The 26,539-nt window shown below is 52.8% G+C and overlaps 1 protein-coding gene across 1 annotated transcript in view; it reads right to left on the bottom strand.

Annotated features, from left to right (window-relative positions):
- Nucleotides 1–10,530, bottom strand: part of CSMD1 (CUB and Sushi multiple domains 1) — a 741,603-nt gene extending 731,073 nt beyond the window's left edge. Inside the window, exon 1 of the mRNA XM_070407812.1 lies at nt 10,464–10,530. Coding sequence (XP_070263913.1) covers nt 10,464–10,530 — 67 coding nt within the window. The remainder of the gene's footprint in view (nt 1–10,463) is intronic.
- Nucleotides 10,531–26,539: the final 16,009 nt, after the last annotated feature.

Below are 26,539 nucleotides of genomic sequence, written 5' to 3'. Positions count from 1 at the left end.
AAAGTAACATGGCCACTGGGGCGCTGGTTTTCTGGGTGAGTTACAGTAACCGAGTCTACGAGGCAAGCGCTCAAACAGCTCAGCAAAGAGAGTGGGCGAGAGCAGAAAGCCGTAACATCATTCAACACAGGCTTGATACAGAAAGATCAGCAGAGAAGTAGAAATTAATCATGTTAGTAACAGCAATCAACTAACGCCATTTAGGGCGACAGGTTGGAGATTTATTTGCATATAGCAAATAACTTAAAATAATTCAAAAATACCTTCTCCCTAGGAAGATATATATAAGAAATACGAAACAAATGTAAACTATAAGGCTGGGAGTTAAGTGAGTATATACATCAAGGTCTGTGAGATGTCTTCATACACGAGAATGAGCAGGAGGAAGAATTAAAACCGTACGTGCAGACACCGTCAGCCCAGGGAAACCCTGCCATGGTGTTCCCGTTATTCTCTTCACGTGCTGGAACGTCACTGCTTTTCCAACGTGGGGACACGTAACTACGTCAGGAAAGAGAGAACGTGAAGAGAAACCAGAGGAGAACAGGGAGGTTAAATCCACACAAATATAAAACCTCGAGGGGAATAAGGTCTCATGTCCCAGAACAGAGATGAAGGAGTCACTGCAATTTTAAACAAAGATGTTACTAGCGACAGTGTGTTTGGAGTTTCTGAATGTCATGAATAACAGAACAAGAAGCCAAGGGTCTAAGTGCTTCCACAGGTCACACCACTACCTGCTGCTCATCTCCATTTTCCTCCTGCATTTGGTCAGAAATAAAATCATGCAACAGGAGGGCATGAAGCAGACACACGCTTGGGTGTGACTGCAGGACCCCAGAGGTCTCTGCCTGGAGGATCAAGAATTTCGGATGAGAAGCGCTTTATGAACGATAGAAACACGCAGACATCAGATGCAATTTCACAGCTAGCTAATCAGTGTTAATTAAAAGAACACTTTAGATAACACTCTAATTTTTCTCAAGTTTCCTTGAGACGGTATAAGAGGGCAGATTCTGAAGGAAGGTGGGGTGTGACGTGACCCAAGGGACACGCAGGTTCCCTCCCAGGAGACACCACACCGTCCCTATTCTGTCCACCCCCTTGTAGAGTGGGTGTTGGGAATCCACCAGAAGTCCTAAGAATTTGGTGGGACAATATCCCTTTCCTCTAAGGCAGCACAGAATGAGTAACAGAGGCACAGGAAGAGAGAGAGAGAGAGAGAGAGAGAGAGAAAGAGAGAGAGAGAGGCAAACCGCACAGCCACTCTGGGTTGGCAAACACAGTTCTAGCCAATACCCAGCATTCAACAGGACGGGGAGAAGGGAGCCAGGCAACCCCATGAGGAACCTCAATGCCTCAAGCCCTGAGACTCTAAGGACGTGATCTTCCTGGAAAGGAGCGGTCAGACCTCGGATTCTGGGAGGAAGGAGCCAGCTGGGGCTGGGGTTGGGGGGTGGGGGGGAGTCAGGGACGGGCCGGCACTCGGAGACAGAGAGGCACCTGGAGATCCAGGGGCTGGAGAAAGCCGTGTCAGTGGCCACGGGGCAGGCGTTTCCATAAATGCCTCTTGAAGGAGAAAACGGCCTGCATTTCAAGTCCGTCCTGAACGGATGTCAGCGGCAAAGAGCAGGTAACGGTGTGGCTGCCAATCGGGAATGGCTGAGCCCCCAGCGGCCACCATGGGGGTACTGGTGCTGTGCCATGGACGCCGTAACTACCTGTAAATGCACACAGGGCTGCACTGGACGAGCCTGGCCGGGGCTCAGGTGGTTGGGCGTCATCCCATGCTCCGAAGGCTGCCAGTCCCATTCCGTTCCCAGTGAGCTCGGTCCTGGGGGCGGGGGGGCGGGGGGAGGGGGAGGGGGGCGTGCAGGAGGCAGCCGCTCCATGTTTGCTCAGTGTTTCTCTCCCTCTCCCTCCCCCGCTCTCCCTCTCTTTAAATAGAACAAAACATAAAATATGTTTAAATGCAGTGAACATCAGCCTGCTATTATGAAGTGACCCTCACGCTGTTGAAATCACTAATGGGAAGTAACGTTCGCATTTGCCGTCTTAGGGAAGCACCTGGATCGAGGCTTGACATGCTGGGTGGCGGCTGCTTTTGCACACAAAGCCCAGAGCCATCCCACGGCGCTGTGTCTGGCCTCCAAGACTTCAGCCTTTTCATTATTTTGCTAAAAACCCTGATTCTGTTGTTGCTGTTTTTTGTGTGTGTTTTAGTCCCTTTTGATCGATGCCTCTTGGCGCCCCTGGAGCCCCGGGAACACCTGGAGTTTCTGCGGGATCCCTGGAGTCCCATCTACGTCCTGTGAGGACGGGCACCCTCGGGCGCAGGGGGCAGGCCCCGAGCAAACCAGAATCTCACGTCAGGGACGCTTTCCTCAGGAGCTCTGGCGGCTGGGCCCCGGGTGCAGGCAGCTCTGCAACAGGACTGAGCAGGGGCCTTCAGGGGAACCGGGCCCGTCTGGGTCCCAGAACCTCCAGGGCAGCACCACCGGAACCGCTTGGAGGTCTAGACCGGCCGGCCACACCTCCCTTGGAGGAAAGGCTCGCTGTGGCTGGCCCAGGGCGGTGGGACCTCTCTTCTCACAAGGGCCACGTGGAGATTTAGAGCATCGTCCTCAGGCCACGCACATTTATCCACTTAAAAGTGAGCCCGCTCGACTGGGCCAGGCGCTGATTAACGCGTGCGAATGCCTTGGCAGGGCCAGGCCACATGATCGGGCGGCCTCACATGGCTGCGGGCTGGGTGTCCCCCTCCCCCACCCCCCCGGACTCTCGGGGATCCTGGGCCCTCTATCTGAGCTACGTCTGTGGCAGAGCTGATGTCATCATGGACAATCCCACGTACCAGGGGCTGCTACGAAGTCCAGATGCACTTGAGAAAAGACAAGGCCTGTAAGTGTCACGCTACCTGAAGAAACAGGTTTCCTTGTGAGCTTTAAGCACCAGAAGGCTGCTCTCCCTGCTCGGAGCACATCTGTACGCGGGTGTGGTGGGTGCAGACACCCTACCCGGGCGCCATTCCTAACCAACACCCCAAGGGCTGGCCCAAGGCGCGCAGACGAGGTCGCTGTCAAGGGCGTGTGATTTCCCAAACCGTGCTAACCCTCTAGACTTCCAGAACCTTCCCAGGAGGTCACAACCCCTCCCCCAGGGGTGGCCGACACACGCCCATCGGCTCCTTAATATCTTCACCCCCGAGCGCCCAGCTCCCGGTTCCCGACATCACTTGCCTCCCTTCCACGCACAGTGGACTTCAGGGCGCTGCCTTTGCGATGGTTCCAGGGCCCATCGCTGTTATTCCATAAAAAGTAGAGTGTGCCTGCCCAAGGGGCTTGGGGTACTTCCTGGACTCAAGACGAAAGACAGCGCTCCCCGAAGGTGCAGGCAGGGCGCACAGACAATGTTCTTTCCCCTGCGCCGGGCACGCAGAGCATGGGCACACCGCTCCAGGGTCAAGTCAGAACCCGGGGCCTCAGGTTCATTTTGGGGGGAACACGGGCGACATGGGGCGCGGCCTGCAGCCTGTGGGTGTCCCGGGAGCGGGCCGAGAGGTTCATAGTCTCCACTGCGCACCCATCGCTGGGAACGCCCAGACATGAGTGTAGACAAGCAAAGAGCAAACACAAATAATCCTGCTCCTTGGAGTTTGTGATGCCGGAATCTGGGCAGCGCGGACCCGGGGTTCCAGGCAGGAAGGCGGAGGAGTCCGCCAACTTCACCCCAGCAGCTCGGGGATATGGCTCCCCCCACGCATCCCTTCGGCTAGTGCTTTGCTCTTTATTTTCAATAAGAAAGTAAATATACCCGCGTCCCATGCAGGTGTGCAGGAAGCGCTTGCGTTTTATTTACTTTTATTTTTTTAAAAGATATTTTATTGATTTTTTTACAGAGAGGAAGGGAGAGGGATAGAGAGTCAGAAACATCGATGAGAGAGAAACATGGATCAGCTGCCTCCTGCACACTCCCCACTGGGGATGTGCCCGCAACCAAGGCACATGCCCTTGACCGGAATCAAACCTGGGACCCTCCAGTCCGCAGGCCGACACTCCGTCCACTGAGCCAAACCAGTCAGGGCAGCGCTTGCGTTTTAATCAGAAAACTGTTTCTCCTCTGTGTTGGCAACAAGGATGCAAAAGTCATTGGCGCTGAGACCGCACTGGGCCTGCGTGTGTCCACCTCCCGGGACGTGTCCACCCCCAACGAGGCACCTGTGAACTACAGCTCGTGAACGTTTACTGGAGGCCTAGACTCACTGCACAACTGACCACCATGCCCTGTCTTTTATTTAATACATTTTTATTGATTTCAGAGAGGAAGGGAGAGGGGGAGAGAGAGAGAAACATCCATGATGAGAGAGAATCATAGATCGGCTGCCTCCTGCACGCCCCACACTGGGGACTGAGCCCACAACCCGGGCATGTGCCCTGACCGGGAAACGAACTGTGACCTCCTGGTTCATAGGTTGACGCTCAGCCACTGAGCCACGCCGGCCAGACTAAAAGTAAATTCTTAATAAAAACAAACTACCAATAAAAAAACAACACACCAGCTTTTTAAGAAAACGTACAAACTATGGCAAAGGCGACTCTGATCCCGGGAGTCCAGCGTGCCCACTCTCGCCTCCGCACTGGGCTCCCACGTCCTCAGTGGAGCCACCAACACCCATCGCTCTGCACCACAGCAGCACCAAGGAGGCCACGGCTTCCCAAAAGTCCCCTCTTCCTGGCTCACAGCATTTTGAACATTTCTGGTTTAGAGAAATCTCATCCGAGGGCTGGAACTGGAGATTTCTGTCTATAATTACATCGTCCGTATATTCTAAGCCGCCTCAGCTTTGCACCCGCGAGCTGAGAAACACCTACCTCTCGTGCTCCTGTAGATGTTAAAATACGCTCGGGTGCAGCTATTTTTACTGTGGTTTTTGCACAGGGGAGCTCTTCCCTGACTCATGCTTTTGCAGATGAGAATCTCATCCTTCTCTCTAGTTAATTTCAAACAAAAAAATGAAAGTGCAGAGACTCTGACTACATGATTGCTGGCTAATCCTGGTGACCGGGTCCCTGCCTCCGTGCACTCCCACACGGTCCACCAGCTGAACCTAGAAAACACATAAGCCCTTTGTTCGATGAACACACACACCCCCCAACAAGTGTGAGGATATACATATTTTGATTTCAGAAAAAGGACAAAGGACCATATGTGGATTTTTACCAACAAAAGATGCTTTAAAAAATCTGATTTTTTTTCTCTTTTGAAGGAGAACAAGGACTTCAGATGAGAAGGGATTGGCCCGAGTGTGAGGCCCACATGGTGGCCACCTGGAAGCTGCTCATTTGCTCTGATTACAGGGGCGGCCCTCAGACATTGATAGGAATGGCCATTAAGCCAATCAAACGCAGAGCTTTTCATGCACAAAGTTAACATGTTATTGCTAATCAGCAAGTCCACCTCCCCCCTGAGATGCTATAGGTGAGCAGGTCCATTTCCCACCTGAGATGCTGTAGGTGAGCAGGTCCATGTCCCCCCTGAGATGCTATAGGTGAGCAGGTCCACCTCCCACCTGAGATGCTATAGGTGAGCAGGTCCATGTCCCACCTGAGATGCTATAGCTGAGCAGGTCCACCTCCCCCCTGAGATGCTATAGGTGAGCAGGTCCACCTCCCACCTGAGATGCTATAGGTGAGCAGGTCCACCTCCCACCTGAGATGCTATAGGTGAGCAGGTCCATGTCCCCCCTGAGATGCTATAGGTGAGCAGGTCCACCTCCCACCTGAGATGCTATAGGTGAGCAGGTCCATTTCCCACCTGAGATGCTATAGGTGAGCAGGTCCATGTCCCCCCTGAGATGCTATAGGTGAGCAGGTCCACCTCCCACCTGAGATGCTGTAGGTGAGCAGGTCCATTTCCCACCTGAGATGCTATAGGTGAGCAGGTCCATGTCCCCCCTGAGATGCTATAGGTGAGCAGGTCCACCTCCCACCTGAGATGCTGTAGGTGAGCAGGTCCATTTCCCACCTGAGATGCTATAGGTGAGCAGGTCCATGTCCCCCCTGAGATGCTATAGGTGAGCAGGTCCACCTCCCACCTGAGATGCTGTAGGTGAGCAGGTCCATTTCCCCCCTGAGATGCTATAGGTGAGCAGGTCCACCTCCCACCTGAGATGCTATAGGTGAGCAGGTCCATCTCCCACCTGAGATGCTGTAGGTGAGCAGGTCCACCTCCCACCTGAGATGCTATAGGTGAGCAGGTCCATTTCCCCCCTGAGATGCTATAGGTGAGCAGGTCCACCTCCCACCTGAGATGCTATAGATGAGCAGGTCCACCTCCCACCTGAGATGCTGTAGGTGAGCAGGTCCATTTCCCACCTGAGATGCTATAGGTGAGCAGGTCCACGTCCCACCTGAGATGCTATAGGTGAGCAACACACATTCAGGGTCGGCAGTGCCTACAGAGTGAGACCCCATTTGGCAGGAATTGTTGGAACACCATTTATGAACCTGCAACCCAGATAAGTGCTCTTGATCAGGAATCAAATCCACACCCTTTGGTGCTCGGGCTAACACTCTGACCACTCGGGAACACCGGCCGGGAGACCACCTTGCTTTTAAACATGACCCGATCCCATCCACCAGGAGCTAAACAATACCCACTTAGACATTGTTCCATCTTTCTTTGTTTGAAAAAGGAAACACTCCTAGAATCCCATTATTTTTAAAAATGCACAGGTTTGGTTGCAAAGCTTTAGGTTATGGTGGTGGGTGCGGCAGAGGCACTGGCTAGGAAGGTTCACGGATATTCCCATATGTTGCCCAAGGCTCCTCCCACCCTGCCAAGGCTGTAAGGGGGACACCTCGTCTTGCCTTCTGGGCCATGAGCAGGGCGCTGGGGGCTGGGAGGGCATTTGTTTTTCCTTTCAGAGAAGACAGTCGCACTTAGAGGCCATTGAAAACGCAGCGGCTTTAGCGTCAGTGCCATCATGAGGCTCGGGCCGCTCTGATCTGAGTCTGAATCCCATCTGGAATATGTTCTTTAAAAATCCTGTCCTATCTGGTTTTCTTCCAAACAGGAGATGGCTTGTAGAGTAGGACATGGGGCTTCTATTTTTTTCTTCTTCTTGAAATGTGTTCAGTCTCTTCCCCGTCCAGGAAGCAGGCCTGGACCTGGCGACGTTTCCCGGCAGCACGCGTCTCGCTCACTCAGGTCACAGGAGACCCACACGAGACCGCGGCGCGACTCCCAGCGAAACGCTCAGCAGCAACAGGCAGCGGCGTGGAGAGGTTCCCCCAGGAGCTGCTTTTACCGTCACGATGTGTCAGGAGCTGCGCTTCGCTCACAGCGAGAGGCTCGCGGGCACCCTGTCCTGTCACAGCTTCCCCGTCAGAGAAAGTAAACCGATCCCAGTGTGGGCCACAGGCCACACCGACCGCGATCGGTCAGGGCACGGGGACGGGCCCCGGAGGAACATCCGAGCTTTGGGAGTTTTAAAGCTTGAATCTGAGGGTCAGTGTGCATCTTGCGTGTTGCTCTGTTGGACGTGAAACATTGGACACGATCACATAAATGTCTCAGCAGAGGAATATACCTAGTGAGTGACGGCGTTTTAGGTAAAAGCCGATTCCTAGAAGGATGAGTCGGAGCCGTGTCTACGTACTGCTGCTCCTCGCAAGTGGTTTCCATCTTAGGCTCACGACAGTCCGGGGCGCGGCCACCAGTCCCACCTGCGGGTCCAGCATGACCCCGACCTGAGGCCCAGTGGCCTCACCTTCAGCACCTTCCGCCATCAGCACGAGCGCTGCACGTGGAACTGGTTTCCTGGACGGAAGGGTGGGCTGGGTGGTGGCCGCGGGAAAGGGCACCCCTGATGGTAAAGCTCCCTTCTGCTCACCTGGCAGCCCCCGGGGCCGAATGTGACAGAGAGGAAGCTGGGAGGGTGCTGTGATCCACTGCTAAGATCCACTCCAACTGGGCTGGGCGGGATCTTCTCTCCCTTGACCTGGAAAAAGTTCCTAAGAGATACACCTCGACCTGTCCGTTACGTTATTCTATTCTGTGGTCGCATTGAGCAGGAGTGACTTCTGTCGCTTTCCCAGTGGCTTAGCGAGTTTCTCTGTTTGCTGGTTTGTTCTTCCCTCAGGTTTCCCAGGGAGGCCTCAGGTGACTCCTGGATCCTGCCCTCACTAGACAACGAGGGACCATCCATCTCAGCCAAGATCACGTGTGTTTTCACTGAATATTTGCAGATCTGTTTCTCTGTCCTTCCTAAGGGAGCCCCATTCCTCCCCTCCCTTCTAACCTCCTTTCCTTCCTCTTTCTTTCTTTTTTTATTTAAATATGATTTTATTGATTTTAGAGAGGAAGGGAGAGGGGGAGAGAGAGAGAGAAACATCAACGATGAGAGAGAATCATTGACCTGCTGCCTCCTGCACACCCCCTCCTGGAGATCGAGCCCATAACCTGGGCAAGTGCCCTTGACCGGAATCTAACCTGGAACCCTTCAGTCTGCAGGCCGGTGCTCTATCCACTGAGCCACAGCAGCTAGGGATCTTCCTTTCTTTTTTAAAATATGCTTGTATTGATTTTAGAGAGAGAGGGAGGGAGGGAGAGAGAGATAGAAACATGGATCCATTGCCTCCTGCACCCCGCCCCCCCACACACACACACTGGGGACTGAGCCTGCAGCAACCGGGCCTGTGCTCTGACCAGGAATCAGACCGTGACCTCTTGTTACATGGTCGATGCTCAACCACTGAGCCATCGACCCACTGGCTGGGCAATTTCTTTCTTTCTTAATTTCTTTCCTCCTCTCTCTCCCCAACCCCTTCCCCATAGGGAATTAGGGCCTAAAAACTAGCCAGACACGGCCCTGGATGTGCGATGATGCAGGAGTGCGTGGAAGGTCTGAGTAAATGAGGGTGCAGGGCTGCCAGGAGGCCGTTTTCCACGTGAGCCCACACACTCACCGTGATCCCGTCTGGTCTCAGAGTGTATTGCCATATATTTTTTCTATTTTTAAAGGAAGAATTTTATTTTTTAAAAAAGAGAGATTTTATGCCCACATGTGTAAAACCTGTTTTAAAACCTATGGAACCAAACACGGGTCAGTCCTGGTATTTTCACAGACAAGTCAGTGCCTGCCCAGGTGTGGGCGGGGCTGAGGGGACAGCCAAAAGGGCACCCTGTGGAGACGGGGACATTGACTACACAGTGAGTCTAAAAACTGGCTAGACTTTGGGGAAACGTACACCAGTTAAGGTGGACTCCAAAAGAACTTTCCGGAAAAAAAGCATCTTTGATAGTACTAGAAACTTTATACTATACTAACAAAAGGGTAATATGCTAATTAGACTGGGAGACCTTCTGGGAGACCTTCCGGACGTCCTTCTGGACAAAGCCATGGTGGCAGGGCCGAGGCAGAGGCGGTTAGGGGTGATCAGGCCAGGAGGGGAGGGCAGTTGGGGGTGAGCAGGCCAGCAGGCAGAGTGGTTAGGGGCAATCAGGTAGGCAGACAGGTGAGCGGTTAGGAACCAGTGGTCCTGGATTGTGAGAGGGATGCCCTGTGGGATCAGGCCTAAACCGGCAGTCGGACATCCCCCAAGGGGTCCCAGATTGGAGAGGGTGCAGGCGGGCTGGGGGACACCTCCCCATGCATGAATTTCATGCACCGGGCCTCTAGTATATTAATATTTCTGTAGGATCATGCTGATAAAGACCTCATCAGTGAAACATCAAAACGAGAAGCTGGGAGGGAAAGATTCTTCGTGGTGACCACTGACCATGGCACGTAACCTCTGCGTATCCAGATGCCGTGAACAAAACTAAGGATGAAGCAGCTCAGACAAGAAAACCCTCCTGGTGCTGGCACTGCCCTCCCCGTGCACTCTGCTCACTCCCCACCTGCCGCTGCCCCTCCCAGGGCTCCCCACTCCGCCCTGTGCCCCTGGCTTCCAGGGATTTCCTGGGGGGGAGGGGACGGGGGGGGGGCAGGAGAACCAGGCTTGGGGGGGGGGGGCAGGGAAGGGCCCAGGCAATCCACAGCCCAGCCCCTTCCCTGTTGGGCCACTGGGGGCGCCGCCGAGCCCTGTGTGTCTCAGCGACTGCTGGCTCCAACCCCAGCCCCTGGCCCTCTGCGTGGCTGGGGCACTCACCCCTGCAGCCTGCCCTCCCTCCTTCTAGGCTGCCTGCCCCATGGGGGACTGACAGGGCTGCTCAGCATCCATCACTCTCCCTCCCATCAGCCACTTGAACCTCCGCTTTCACCCCTGGGATCCCGACCAATTTAAAACGTGGAAGATGCGCTTTAATAAGGTTCCCATATGATAGGGCCGCGCAGATCAATAAGAAAAGAGATGAAAATTGCAGCCATAAAAACGGGCAGGTGATGAACCGGATGGAGCGGCCCATTGCGAAAGGGCGGTAAATCAGCCAGGAAGCCTATGAGCAAGATTCGCCCTCACGCACAATCAGAGAGACGCACACGGCAGCACCGCAGCGGGACCTCACGCCTGCTCGGTCATACGCCATCGTGCCAGGCACTGCTCCCGGGCCCCCCAGCAGCCAGGCACCTCGGACTCCACTGTCCCTGCTCTGGGGCAACCACATCTGCCCAGCGCTTCGCACTCACGGTGCCCACGGGGTCCCGCTCGGGGCCCGGCGACGCGGTCACTGCTGTGAGCCGTAAACGCCTCATCGCTCTGGGGAAGGACTCTCCTCACTTCTGACTTTTCTTGCCAAGAGGCGTGTGGGTGTCTGAACACCCGCCAGGCCCTCATGGTCCTCGCTTCCTGACACAGGCGTGTCCGTGGCGTTGCAGGGAGAGCTTGGCTGGAGCTAACTTGGCTCTGGGAACATGTCCCATGTCCTTCCGGATGCAGACACGATGCCAGCTGCACGTGCTGCAAATGCCTGGCACCAACCAGGGAGGATCCAGCGACCCGAATGCCGCTTACGCGCTGCGTTCTATTTCCGGAGCCTCCTGTCGGCAGAGCGAGCTGCGAGGCCACCAGATGTCCCTGGGTTCCCTCCATGAAGCTCCCGGCCAACGAAAAGGGCCTGTGATGTCTGCACACAGGACAGTCACAGCTCACGGACAGGTGCGTGTGCGTGCCCTCATCTAAAGGTCATGTGTGGGATGATTTCCTACCGGAACATGGACGAGTCGCTGATACCGGCTCATTGTTACACACATTCTGGAGACCGGGGCCGGTTCCAAGGTGATGGTCCTTCCCCTTTGGGTCTGGAGTGATGGGTAACGGCCGCCTCCAGTCGCTCCCCACAGACAGTGACGGGGGCGGAGCCTAGTGGACAGTGAAGCATTGACGGAAACGACCTTTGCAACATCCATTCGGTGGCATTCCCTACGGAGCACTAATTGTCCATTCAATAGGTTATTAAATATGCAACACGCTAGCTCTTGTCTCTCTTCTAAGAAGGGTGTTGTTCACGGGCCTGGCAGCCCAGCGTTGAAATCTGACCCTGACACTCACTAGACCAAACTCATCAGGAACAAGTTGGACTCATTCCATCTCGGTCCTTCTCTTCACAAAAGAGAGAATATCCAGCCCTGGAAGCTCAGCGGTTAGAGCATCTTCCCCATCACCACGGTCACAGGTCCAATCCCCAGTCAGCACATCCAAGAATCAACCAATGAGTGCACAGGTGGGCGGGACAACCTCCCTCCCTCTCCTCTCCTCTCTCTCTCTCTCTCTCCCCCCACCCTTCTCTCTTTCAAAAATCAATTAAAAAATAAAACACAACAAACTAAAGCACGGCTTTCTACTGGCCCTTATGCATTTGAATAACTGAGAAGACCCATGTTTCCAACAGCACTTCCTTTAGTTCAAAATGAGAAATGAAACTCACCTTCAGTGAGAAGCTCTTTCTCATTCTCCCACTGATGCCTGTTCTAGTGACTGATGCTGAGTGAGGGAGCCACCCAGGGCTGGGGAGCTCTGCCCCTGCAGGGCCTGGTACCTGTGTGCTGGCCTCCTGGTGGCACATCCCAGCTCCGGGCTCCCTCCACCCCCAGGCGCTGGGCGCATGGAGGGTCTCCTCAGAGCAAGGTGTCACCTGCCTGCAGAGTCACCAGCTCAGACTCAGCCCCTCATCCACTCAGCACACGTCTGCAGTGAGTCCTCCGTGTGTCAAAGGCATGGATCTCGGCCAGAGACTCCACCGTCCTCACGTAAGGAGAGCTACCGCCCCGACATGCGATAAAGGGTACAGGGGAGGGGGTCTGATTGCCTGGGTGCTCGGTGTTTTGTTCAACAGTTAATCTTATGCCTGTAATGAAGGAAAACTGTTTCCATTACAGCCTGGATTCTGAATGGACATCAGTAATGAGTTAGTTTCCACTAAATTCAGGCCAGCCTTTGCTGGATGAGTGAAAATACAACTTATCGGCCGGGCTGGCATGGCTCAGTGGTTGAGCATTGACCTATGAACCAGGAGGTCAGGGTTCGATTCCCGGACAGGGCACATGCCCGGGTTGCAGGCTCCATCCCCAGTGTGGGGCGAGAAGGAGGCAGCCAATCCATGATGCTCTATCATCATTGATGTTTCTCTCTCTCTCTCCCTCTCCCTTCCTCTCTGAAATCATACACACACACACACACACACACACACACACACATATGTATTTAAGAAAAGAAAATACAACTCGTTGGCTATGGGGCCTCCAACCATCCACATTGGAAAACCAATGGAACAAAAGCAGTGAACGAGGGAAAGCCATTCTGTGAGGTATCCAGAGATTAAAAACCAATAGACTGGAACAGCTATTTCCAACCTTCTTCACCTCGTGGCACACAGAAACTCATGACTAAAATTCTGCGGCTCACCAGAAAATATAGTTTTGCGGAACTGAAAAAAATAGATATTCTTTTGACTCATGCAATAGTTTGTTGTTGTGTTGGCCGCTGTCATTGATTTATTTGACAATCTAAAGGAACAGAGGTCAGTGTCTCCGACTCGTCGGGGTTGCATGTGTTAGAAAAATTCTTGCGGCCACACCAGCTGAAAATTGCTGGAATCTAACCTCAATTGACTTTAAAATATTCCAAGAAGGCACATCACTATTTTTTGTGCATTTACTCAATAAATTGCCAATCATGTACTTCTTTCAGCATAAATGTGATTTTTTTTTTAATGTAAGAAGGAATTCCTGACTTATTTTGTGTTACCAACAGAAAAATGGATGGGGAGGGAAGGAGGGAGGGAGGGGGAGAGGGAGAGATGGGGAAGAGGGGGGAAGGAGGAGGGAGGAAGAGAGGGAAGGGGAGGGAGGGAGGAGGAGGAAGTTAGAAAGTTGGACTTTGGCCCCAGCAGGGTTGGCTCAGTGGATGGAGCTCATGTCAATCCTCTTATGCACCAGACGGAGAGCTTCCAGGGAATCACCACCAATCAAGCAACGCTTCAACAGTCTCCCGGGCAACCCCCAGCCCTGGCGCCGAGGGGAGCGTCACATGAACCCCCAAACCTCACCCAGGCTGAGCAGACGGTGTGCTGAAGACCTAGCCACTCACACAGAGCTCCTTCTACCACCTGCATACATCTCCTTTCCTATTCTTCCTCTCCCCTGCACCATCCGTCTACCGATTCCTGGTAACGGGATCATTCTCATCGACGTAGCATCTTCCATCTCATTGACTCCTTATGTGTTGAACTGTGCCCCCCAAAATGACATGTAGAAGTCGAAACCCTAGCCCCTCAGCATGTGGCTTTATCAGGCTCCTCACAGAGGTCAGCTGGGGCAAATGAAGCCATCATGGTGGGTCTCAGTCCACTAGGATGATGTCCCCCAAAATAAGGAAAATTTGGACACAGAGTTGCACGCGCACACACACATGCACACATGCACATACACACAAGCACACACATGCACACAGGAACACACATGCACACACAGCCACACGGGCACACACATGCACGCATTCACATACACACAGGCACACACATGCACACACGTGCAGGTCGAGCACCTGTGTAGACAGAGGCAGGCAGCAGGGTGATGCATCTGCGGCGTTTCCCCCCTGGACTTCCTAACGAGACCTCCTGTTTCATCCCTTTTTTTAAATTGATGTTTAGAGAGAGAGAGGAAGGAAGAGGGAGCGAGAGAAACATTGATGTGAGCGTGAAACACCCATTGGCTGCCCCTGCACAGCCCCTGCTGGGGATGGAGCCTGCAGCCCAGGCAGGTGCCCTGACCAGGAACCAACCTGACCCTCTCGGTGCCCGGATGACGCCCGCCAGCTGAGCCTCCCCGGCCAGGGCCTCCGCCTCTCGCCTCCTTCTGCCCAACAGCTACGTTCGGTCTTTCCAGATGCAAACCTGATCCCCCCACGCCCTGCGGAAACCTCCAACTTGCAGATGCTGCTAATTCCCTCGGTTAATAATGCCACGTGCGTTGCTGTCCTGTCAGCCTTTTTAATGTTTATTTACAGTTGACATTGGATATGAGGCTGCATTAGTTTCAGGTGCACAGGATGGGGTTAGAGGGTCCTGTGCCTACACAGTGGCCGCCCCATGACTCCAGGGCCCGCCTGGCACCGCACACAGTGATCACAGCATCACTGGACATACTGCCTCTGCCGTCTTCACATCCCTGTGACTATTCTGTGGTGACCCGTCCTCAGCATTTTAATGTAGTAAGTGTTAGAGCCCATGGCTACTGTTTCTCTGGGTGTTTCTTAAAGAATAACACGCTACACACTACAGCCGTGTCCAAACACACCTCTCAAGTAAACGTTCTACCGGCAACACACACAGATGCGCTGACTCCTCCCCGAAATCCTCTCTTCCCACAGGACCAAGAGCCTCCGTCCCTGACGTGTCTGGCCCCGGGCACGGCCCTCGGACTCTCTGGTTCATGGGGCGTCGGCTCAGCTAAAGCTATAGCTGGTGTTTTCATTTTCTAGAGAGAGTGGGAGGGAGGGGAGAAAGACAGAAACACGGACGCGGGGAGACACATGGAGCGGTTGCCTCCAGCACGCACCCCAATCTGGGTTGGGGAACCTGCAACAGAGGGACCTGTCCTTGATCAGAATCGAACCCAGGACCCTCCAGTCCCAGGGCCGACGCCCTAACCACTGAGCAACCAGCCAGGGCTCACTCGCACAATTTTGACACTGACATCGCCGACAATCCGTGCACAGCTGGACGGCCTGTCAGCGATGGGAAGGGGCCTGAGGCTTTCTGCCAGGGGGAAGGGGGGCTAAGTGGGCGCCCACATGTGCACATGAGTAAACCTACGACCCTCGGCCCCCACCCGCGTGTCTGAGCCGGACGCCGCCACGGCCCAGTCTACCTTTCACACATGAACATCTCTGAGTTGGGGGCTGAGGAGGTTTCCTTTCTCTCTTTAAGATCCTGGCTGCCTCCCACCGAAGACGAGGGGCTTCTGGTCCCTGTGGTGGGACTCCCACGCACCTGGGCACCCCGCAGACCAACAGAGAAAGGGCCTAATTACTCCGCACACCCCAGGCCCTCAGGGAAATAAGCTGTAACGTGAACAGAAAGGACGACGCTATTTCAGAAACGGCCTTTCTCCCTAAAGGAGCCGGGATCAAGGCCACAGTGTCTGCTCTCGTGGATTCTTGGAGGAGAAGACACATTTCCACCCCCACTCCCCCGCCTTCTGCAGGGCAGCTCCGCCATCGACGGGCTCCCCCGAGGCTCTTCGGACCCCTGAGCAGCGGACGGGGCTGCTCCTGTCAGAAGACAGCACATCAAACCTTCCTGGACACAATGCCAGGCATGCGCACTCCTCCCCAAACGGCCTTGTCTCTGCATCTGCCAAACCCCCGTCAGCCTCGGGCTCCAGCAGGGAGAGACGGTCCCTGCTCTTAAGATCTCGCTAGTAGACCTCGGTATTGATGTGTGATTTACACGGCTGAGAAAACGGTTTTTAAAGCAACGTTTACTTCCTTCGAAACCACTGACAGCGGACGCACACGTCACCGACTGGTGCACCGGCCGGAGGGGAGCTGCGAGCGTGGCCGTGGCCGTGGGAAGATCATCAGGAAGAAACGTGGCCGGGAGCACACGCCCGGGCTGCACGGGAAGCCTTTCCCCTAAAAGGCACTTCGCACGGAGCCGTGTTTGGAAGGGAAATAAAACTCGCTCGGATTCTTAAAATAAAAATCAGAAGCAGGTAAACCTGCCGCCACGCTTTCCGCAAACAAACGTTTAATCGATGGCCTACAGACGCGCCTGCTTCTCTGTGTTTCCTGCTCAAACACAAGGGAGTTTCTAAAAATAAGCGCCAGAGGCTTTCTGACTTGCTCTTGGTTCTCATCATAATGTGACTGCATTCGCGCTTCCCAGGCACCTGGAGGGACATGCTGGTCCGAGTCCAGGTCCCGCGAGCGCCCGCCCAGCCTCTGAGCGGGTCTCCGGCTCTAAGACCTTCAGTGGGCTCCTCGCAGGAGGGAAAGGCGCCCTGTGAGCAGATGGGAGACGCCTCAGCGACTCAGGACGAAAACGGCCAAGATGACCCCTGACACGCAGCCCGTGGGGAACTGAGCCAGGAGGAGCCACGCCGCGGTCTGGAAAGGCCTAGGGCCGGCACTGAGTTTCATAAGGCGTGAGAACGTTCTCCCAAACAGAGAGCAGCCTTCCGGTCCGGCCAGCCTCACCCCGTCCAGCCACAGCGCGGGCAGGGTGTCTGCGAGGCGCGATCGATCCCCCTTCTCTGGTGTCTTAGATGTTTGTGATCACGAGGTGATGACACACTCAGTGACGCCGGTATGACTGCAGCCAACCACTGCCAAGCCTTGCCACCATAGGCCACTGCGGGCCCGACGGAAAGCTCCCAGGGCCATCGCCTTTAGAAAATAATTTAAACAGCATTTGAATGACATGAATGGCAGCTGCACCCTTATTCCTAGAATATATCATACGTTTCCTGGAAATGGCAGGAAATTAGACTTACTCTGTGTTTCAAATGCTCAGTTTTGTAGAAGGTCTCTGTGTGCAGATGACGAGGCCTTATTGTATTCCTTTAACAAACAGTCACGAAGTGCTATCAGCTGCCAGGCACCGCCAGGGGGTCGGGCACATCCAGGAGGACACAGCAGGTAGCAGGTCCTGCAGGCGTGCCCAGCGACATATTTTCAGTGTTTTGTACCAGCACAGCTATTATTGGTGACAAAATACCCTGAAATAGCAAAGTCTGTCTGTTACTAACTTCAGCTCATTGAATAAAGATCCTCCAGAACTATAGTGTTGGAACTCTTAACCATCATTAATCAATATGAAACTGATACAAATATTCAGTCACATAACCATGTTCTGCTCAATAAATTGATAATTTCAAGGTCATGTTATCTGAATATTACTGGTTTTGATTGATCTTCCTACTTCATAGATAATCACTTTCTATTTTAAAATGTATTAATTAAGTAGGTGTGGTTTACATTTCCTTCTACATCACAACTCGGCCAGGCAGGCAAGTCAGCCGTGTTCCCCGGGGAGACCTCGATTTGACACGATGGGTCTGAGTCGATCAATGGCACCCACATCATTACCTCCCAGGGTCGGAGGGCATCACAATGCCGGCCTTCCGATCAATAGAGGCGAGCGTGTCAGGGCAGAGCTCTGTGGTTTCATCATTTGAGCAACTGCATTCGCAATCCTCTTTAATTGGCTGCAGATTGATCCATCTGCTGTTGGGTAAGGACCTCTCAGCCTCCTGAATGAAGCACAAGGCGTGTCATGACAGCCCCCGGTGGACCGAGCCCGCTGTGGACACAGGCCTTTGCCGGGTCTGTGTGTGGCCCTCTGCTAACAAGGGAAGATGGGTGTTGGCATCGATACAACTGCTGAGGCCCTGGGGCCAGGAAAGGAGTGAAGGGATGTTGTAGAACGAGGTGGCCATCTGTGCTAACGCTGGGATTTGCCATTTGTGGGGCCAGAGAAGGGGTGTGGCTAAGGGACACAGGGAGCCGGCCCACCTGGATGTGGTTTCCACCTGCTCATCCTTCTATTCAACAGTCAGCCAGCCCCCTGCCCTTCCTCCCAGGGTGAGGCCAGCCCAGGGAGCAGGCACCCGGGGTAAGTCTTTCCTTGGAGGAGCTGGTAGATGAGGACACGTATTCTGGATATTAATCATTTTGTTTTAAGAATATCTAAGTCATGGCCGGCAAGTGTGGCTCAGTGGCTGAGCGTCAACCTATAAACCAGGAGGTCACAGTCCGATTCCCAGTCAGGGCACATGCCCGGGTTTCAGGCTCGATCCCCAGTAGGGGGCGTGCAGGAGGCAGGGGATCGATGATTCTCCTCATGGTTGATATCTCTCTCTCTCTCTCTCTCTCTCTCCCCTCCTTTCCTCTCTGAAATCAATAATAATATATATTTATAATTAAAAGAATATGTCAGTCCTGGACACTGGCTCCTGAGCAGGTGCTCTGAGCCCGGCCTTGCAGGCGATGGAGGTGGGATGTGGGAAAGTGCGATGGACTCTCGGGGGGGAGGGGGGGGAAAGGGCCACCCCACACAGCTGGAGGGCAGGGTGTGGGAAGCCAGACCCACGAGGGTGCACACATGGAATCGGGGAGATGGATGGAGAAGGAGCCGGAGCACGGAGGCCGCAGAGGGGGGTCAGGAAGCGGACAGGCGGCCCAGGCATTTCCTGGTCGTGTCCAGGGGAGTCACGCCAGCCAGGTTCCCTTCTTTTTTTACTCAGCACCAGTGGCCTTCTGAATGCCTCAGACTGGGACAGGCGGGAGAGAGGACATGTGTCCCCTGCCTCCACCAGCCTAAGTTTTCCGGTGAAATTCCATCAGGCAGCGAGACAACACCTTCCACAAGGGACCAGTCCCCGGAGGCAGTCAGGGTGGGGCCAGGGCGGGACTCAGGAGGCCGAGGGTGGGTCAGAGGAACGAGGGATGGACACGGGCCACAGCCACGTTGATGGACTGGGCCGCTGGTGACCACGGAACAAAGCGTGGGAGCCTCAGAAAGGAACACGTGTGGCCCTGGGTGACCAGCAAACCAAACACCCGTCTACCGCCAGCCAATGCACGTCCACATAAAGGCAAAGAACTGCCGCACAACGCAGATGGGACAGGGGCTCCGAGGCTCTGGAACGGAAAGCTCCCATTGTTTTACGGTCCCGTACACAGAGTTACAGCTTGTTTCTGTAGTTTTACTATGTATTTATACACCCTGGGTATATTGGTCTATAACAGCGATGGCGAACCTTTTGAGCTCGGCGTGTCAGCATTTTGAAAAACCCTAACTTAACTCTGGTGCCGTGTCACATATAGACATTTTTTGATATTTGCAACCATAGTAAAACAAAGACTTATATTTTTGATATTTATTTTATATATTTAAATGCCATTTAACAAAGTAAAATCAACCAAAAAAATGAGTTTGCGTGTCACCTCTGACACGGGTGTCATAGGTTCGCCATCACTAGTCTATAAGCATGTAAACGTGTTGTGATACATACACAAATATGTACACACACACACACATACATGCTTTATCTCTGTAGGCCTGTGATGTTAACTAGAATCGTGGTTAGCGATAGCAGATGAGGACTCATTCCACACAGGTACATGCAGGGGTCCCTGGGCATTTACGAGTTTGTTATTTTCTTTAAACTCGCCTCCTCACAGGCAAAGGAAAAATGTGCCATAAAATGAAGATGGAATCTGCGTGGGAACCGCATCCCTGGCTCCTCCCCCGGGAGGAGAGTGTCGCCCGGAGGACGATGGAGATGCCGCTTTTCCAGGTGACCGAAGGCTTGTCCAGGTCACCCCGGGGGGGCCAGTCACACACGACATGCCAGGCCCTGCTCTGTCTCAGTGGGCGTGGTTCACTTTTCTTCTCAAAATTATCATGACCCGCCCGGCCGGTGGCTCAGTGGTTGAGTATTGACCCAGGAGCCAAGAGGTCACAGTTCAATTCCGGGTCAGGGCACATGCCCAGGTTCCAGGAGCGATCCCCAGTAGGGGGCGTGCAGGAGGCAGCCGATCAATGGTGTTTCTCTCTGATCATTGATGTTTCTCTCTCCATGCCTCTCCAAAACGACAATGAGGTGCCATCTCACACCTGTCAGAATGGCTATCATCAACAAATCAACAAACGACAAGTGCTGGAGAGGATGCGGAGAAAAAGGAACCCTCATGCACTGCTGGTGGGAATGCAGACTGGTGCAGCCACTGTGGAAGACAGTATGAGTTTCCTCAAAAAACTAAAAATGGAACTCCCATTTGATCCTGTGATCCCACTTCTAGGAATATATCCCAAGAAACCAGAAACACCCATCAGAAAGGATATATGCACCTATATGTTCACAGCAGCACAATTCACCATAGCTAAGATCTGGAAACAGCCTAAGTGCCCATCAGCAGATGAGTGGATTAGAAAACTGTGGTACATCTACACGATGGAATACTATGCTGCTGTAGAAAAGAAGGAACTCTTACTACTTGCAATAGCATGGATGGACCTGGAGAGCATTATGCTAAGTGAAATAAGCCAGTCAGAGAAAGATAAATACCACATGATCTCACTCATTTGTGGAATATAATGAACAACATAACCTGATGAACAGGGACAGATCCAAAGACATAGGGAAGGTGGGGAGAGGAGGCTGATATCAACCAAAGAACCTGCATGCAATAAGCATAACCAGTGGACACAGACAATAGGGGGGTGAAGGCCTGGGCTGGGGGCAGGGGTGGGGGTGGGCCGGGGAGAGGTACATGGGGGGAAAGGGGAACATGCGTAATACTTTCAACAATAAAGAATTTTTAAAAAAAAAATAAATAAAAACTTATTTTTTTTAAAAAAGTATGTCATCCCATGTTGTGAGTTTGCTCACGTCAAAATACAATTTCTAAACCAAACCAAACAATTTACTCACATACTCAAAACTGATGGAATTACAGGCAGATTTGGGAAAAGAGAATGCTACTGCAATCAATATCTTAAATTGCATCGTGTTTGTAGGCAAATTAATCTAATTCGGCTCTCACACTAAATATGTGCGCGCAATATGATTAGAAGTAAGTCATCAGGGATAATATGGTAATGCAGGCGGCTTATGACTGTGGGATCATTCGGTGAAAATTGAAAATAGTTAATGACTTGATGAAATGTTGGCAAAGAAAATTAGAACAATCAGCCACAGAGAGTGCCTGCTCCAACACTATACTCTCACCTGTCAGCTCTCCCGTTACCACGGCGCTGGAAAGCTAAACGTCGCGTCCACATCGTATGCATCGCTCCGTAATAGCATCCAGGCAGCGACTCCGTGGCAGCCTCGTCCATATCTGAATAATAATGTGTCATAAGCAATCAAGGACGTTACCTAACACATGACTAAGGGCTCGGACCTATTCGCAGGGTTGCACATCTTATGTGACAAATGAGATTTACAAGTTCATAATATCTCCCAGCACCGTGCACGCTCCTGACCAAGTGTGTTTAAACGGATAGTGATCGGAAAATCATTCTCACTTCCTAACGAGGTTTCCATGTGCGTCTCTGATTTATTCTAGGAGTCGGCTAATGGCTTTTCAAAACGGACTACAGTTAAACCACAAAACCATAGCTTTGTACATTGCCCGGTACATCATGATGGCATTTAAATAAATTCTATGTTAATTTTTTCCTTCGGTAATTCATTTTTTAAATACAGTACAAATGCCCCATAATACTGAGTTTTTTCTTTACATCCTGATAACCAGAGAACACAAAATTAGATTCACTTATGCCCTGACCGGTTTGGCTCAGTGGATGGGGCGTCGGCCTGCAGACTCAAGGGTCCCAGGTTCGATTCTGATCAAGGGCATGTGCCTTGGTCACGGGCACATTCCCGGTGGGGGGTGTGCAGGAGGCAGCTGATCGATGTTTCTCTCTCATCAATGTTTCTGTCTGTCTATCTCTCTCCCTTCCTCTCTGTAAAAAATCAGTAAAATATATATTTTTTAAAAATTAGATTCACTTTTAGCAGCAAGGCTAAGTTTTAACATTTTTGTTCATGTTTTCACTTCTACTAGCCATGATCTCCATACATATACACACGTGCATATATAGAAATACCATGAAATACATGCACAAGTATACACACATATGTGTACATGGGAATACAACTAAATACCTGCATGGATACACACACATATGTGTGTACATGGAAAAATAATGAAATACGTGCATGGATATATTTTTCATATAGATTGTCATATAAAATACTCATTTACTATGTATATTCGGATGTAAATAATATATGGGATTATACATAAATGCATATGCCATGTTTAATTCCATATATACATATACATACATGTTCATATTTACATATCAACTTTATATAAATAGAATATATATGATATATGTTTCCTTGAATAATCTTGTATCAGGACACATGCTAACGCTTGGGGGAATATGATATTTAAAAACAAGGTAATATCTTTAGAAAAAGATCAAAGCTATAGATAAATAAATAAATGCTTATAGAAAAACCATCGTTACGTGCGAAAGGAGCTGCCGGTGCAATGGTAAGCCCTGGTCTGATGTGACAGTAAAGTCTCCGTTTCGCTTTGTCGCTTTATCTCCAACAACACAGTCCCCCGCCCTGAGCCCCCCTCCCACCGCGCATTCAGGTGCCTGAGCCTCCCCTCCCGGCAGGAATCGGGCAGACGCGCTGTGGGCCGAAAGGCCCAGGTTGTTAGTGAGAGAACAGCTCTCGGACTCGGTCCCTGAGCCCGAAGCCTGTCATCTACGTGACGATGGGCCTCAGCACCTCGGTCCCTAAGTGGGGAAATGACCCGAGTCACGCGCCCGACTTGTGAGAAATGGACGGCGTAGGAGACACAAGCACAAGGCCACACCTGAGGACACAGCCGCCTCTGTGGCACCTGCTGTCCTGACCCTGAAACGCATCCTGGCGCGAGGACTGCATTGCCCTCCGTTGCACGGCTGCCCGTCTGTGCCAGGAGGACAGCTTTCCATTCTCGATGGAAGAAATACTAATAATGATGATCACAATGCCCGCTGATATCTGAAATCTTAAAATAAAAGTGAAATTCCTTAAGGAGAAGTTATATTATAGAACGACTAGAGGCCCAGTGCACAAATTCGTGCACCAGTGAGGCCCCTTGGCCTGGCCTGTGGGATCGGGCTGAAACTGGCTCTCCGACATCCCCAGGGGCTTCCTGGATTGCAAGAGGGTGCAGGCCAGGCCAAGGGACCCCACCGGTGCACAATCGGGGCAGGGGAGGGACATGGGAGGTTGGTCAGCTGGGGAGGGGCCACAGGAGGGCTCCAGGGCATGTCTGGTCCATCTTGCTCAGTCCCAATCAGCTGGACCCCAGCATCAAGCTAACCTACTGGTTGGAGCGTCTGCCCCCTGGTGGTCAGTGCACATCATAGCAAGCGGTTGAGTGGCCTTAGTATATCATTAGCATAATACGCTTTGATTGGCTGAACAGATGACCGGAATGACTGGATACTTAGCATATTAGGCTTTTATTATATAGGATTACATCAAACACACCTCATGCCTGAGTGGAGAGTTTATTTGCTGTGTCCATTTATTTGATACGGACATAGGTTTCCCAAATTTGTTTCATTTTATGTATTTATTTTGCCAGGTTTGTAGAGCAAATAAAATTTCCTGATTAACTTCCAGGAATATTGTTGCCAAGTTTATGGCCAACATATAATTATATGGTATATATTGTCCTACGTTAGTCTGGTCTTTATTTTTCTTTATGTTAGACTTTTTAAACATTAAATATGTTTCTATTGATTTCAGAGAGAGGAAGGGAGAGGAAAAAAGGGAGAGAAACATCAATGCTGAGAGCGAACCATTGATTGGCTGCCTCCTGCACACTCCCTACTGGGGATGGAGCCCACAACCCATGTGCCCTGACTGGGAATCTAACCTGACCTTCTGGTACATGGGACACACCGGCCGGTGCACTAAACTTTTAAGTTTTGGTCCCTGTGGCATGAAAAGAATGTATCCTGGTTTGTGTCTTCAAATTTTCTCCTCTTCAGATTGGAATGTCAAGCATCCAACCAACACCAGCCTCCACTGGCCTCTCCCCTGCCCCTTGGTCCATTATGTGAGTGACTGACAGGAGTGTCGGGGGGTGGGGGAGGGGCAGTGTCTCTGTGGGATCCCCTCACATACACTCACTGAGGCCCCTGGCTGCTTGGGCACAGGGTTCAATGCTATGGGGCTGAGCGTCTGCCTGGAGGAGGAGACGCTCCGGAGCTGCGAGGAGAGAAGCAGGCAGATGCCTGGGCAGGGGGGGAGCACTTTGAGTGGGGGCTGCCCCGTGTGTGGACCGAGGTGCTAAAATGCATACTTTCGGCTAAACAGCGGCTAATAAACAATGAACGGGTTACCGAGAGAGCACAGACGGAATAAAACACACCCTGAACGGCTGGAAGATCCTTGATTGACCAGCACGTCCGTCTGATTGCAATCAGGGGCTTACGGAGCCGTCTGTTCCCAACCTACAGGCCTGAGTGGTGGGAGCTTCCCACGGCATCATGCCTTTGGCCCCAGCAAAACCACCAGAGAAGCTTGTGGGAGCCGAGTCGGGGTTGGGGGATGGGGGTGGGGGATGGGGGTAGGGGGTGGAGAATGGGGGATGGGCATGCCCCCCCTTCTCTGAGAACCGGACTCCCCTTCACACTCCCTGTCTTGGACTCCCGTCCTCCCCAGCGGCCGGAAGGACTCGGATCGGCAGTGGTCTGGTTTGGCCACATCAAGCAAAGACAGAGTCCCGACCACCATGACCGGACCAGGGAAGCCTGGGTCCGGAGAGGAATATAGAAACATCGCAATACAAATACAGACGCGGCCAGATAAATGGTAACTATCTCACCTGGTCCCCTGCCCATGGTCGCCCAGAGCCCACGGAGAAGCCACGCGTACATGGCCATCAGCCTCCGTCAGGCAGCAGGGGAGACGCGTGAATGGCTAGTGCGCAACCTGGGCTATTCTGACTTTCCAGGGCCACTGGGCGGGTTCCGGGACCTCAGCCCCGTTCCTGTCTCTCGTGCGTTCTTGGCTCTGTTCTTCTCCAGTTGCTGTCTCATCTCCTGGCTCCTCCCCCCGGGAGCTCCCTCTCCTGATGCTGGAACATGGGAACGAGTCCCCCGTGCATGCTCGTGGTCTGCATCGCTCGCCGGGGGCCTCCCACAGCCTGAAAATATAGACACAGCCTGACAGCGTCAGGGCTGGGCTACCCCAGGCAGGACACGGGCCCCCCCAGCCACGCGACCTCTGTCCTCACAGGTAACCAGCTCATGTGACATCCCTCTATCCCAGGTAACCAGGTCATGTGACATCCCTCTGTCCTCACAGGTAACCAGGTCATGTGACATCCCTCTGTCCTCACAGGTAACCAGGTCATGTGACATCCCTCTGTCCTCACAGGTAACCAGGTCATGTGACATCCCTCTGTCCTCACAGGTAACCAGGTCATGTGACATCCCTCTGTCCCAGGTAACCAGGGGGTGGGGAGACCTCTCCGTCAGGTGGAGGGTCAGCTCGCCATTCCCATGTAGAGATGCCGCTGAGCTGAGGGCAGCAAGGATGGCTGGAACACGTGCTGCTCTACCCAGTCAGCCCACAGGCCCGTTAATGAGCTCAGCATCATCAGGACCCAGCTCGCTCCTCAGAGTGCAGGCCGCCCCCGGAAAGCACTCGGGGGCCGCTCCCTGCGTGTTTCCATGGAGATTTCATTTTAAAACCTCATCCCAGGCAATCAACCCGCTCAGATAACACACGCTCTCTCCTCTCCCACGCACACTGCACATGCATTAGTGAGCCCGGGACGCAATACGCAAATAAAGCCCAGATCACCGTCGACACTCCGGCAAACAAGGCGATTCCCACAGGGCCTCCCGAAACCCCTGCTTTTCAGAGACACAGGCAGGTTCACTACCCGAAAGGAATTTGTATTTTGCAGGAGGAAATGATGCAGTCCATTTCCTCAGAGAAAGAGCCGCCGTATCAGTGACGGCGAAATCCCAGCACGGGGGGCATCTCTGAACTGAGGGACAGGACGCCTCCGGACACTCACGCCGACATGAGCACGGGGTGTGTGGACAGCGTGTCACTGCACAACCAGCGGCCGGCGCGCAGTCAGAACGCCCGAGTCGCACCCCCCACAGCGCAGCGTCTGCGACCACACAGTGCAGGGCACCCCATCTGCCCGGCTGTCCCAGTCTCTACAGAATCCTTTTGAATAAAGCGTCTCAAAAAGTGCGAGTACGACTACGACGTAAAATAGAAAATTCTGCTCAGCGCAGGGGCTCCTGAGGCATCGCTGTGCTCACGACAATCACTCTCCCTCTTCCTGTTCATAGGGGGACAATTCCCACTGCCAGATCCTTCCGTCTCCCCTTCCCCACGTTAAACACCGCACCCGGAACTTCCCTCTGCCTCGAGGTCTCCACAGAAAAGACAACTCCAGCTGCGCCAGGTGAGGGGGGTCCCTGACTCATTTCATCAGAGCAAACGCTGAAGCGAGAGCCAGTTACGAACCGGCTGAGCCAC

Source organism: Myotis yumanensis, unplaced genomic scaffold, assembly GCF_028538775.1.
Source record: "Myotis yumanensis isolate MYYU_CA2020_CCGP unplaced genomic scaffold, mMyoYum1.0.hap1 SCAF_3, whole genome shotgun sequence".
Taxonomy (NCBI): Eukaryota; Metazoa; Chordata; class Mammalia; order Chiroptera; family Vespertilionidae; genus Myotis; species Myotis yumanensis.
This window is presented reverse-complemented; position numbering and strand designations above follow the sequence as displayed.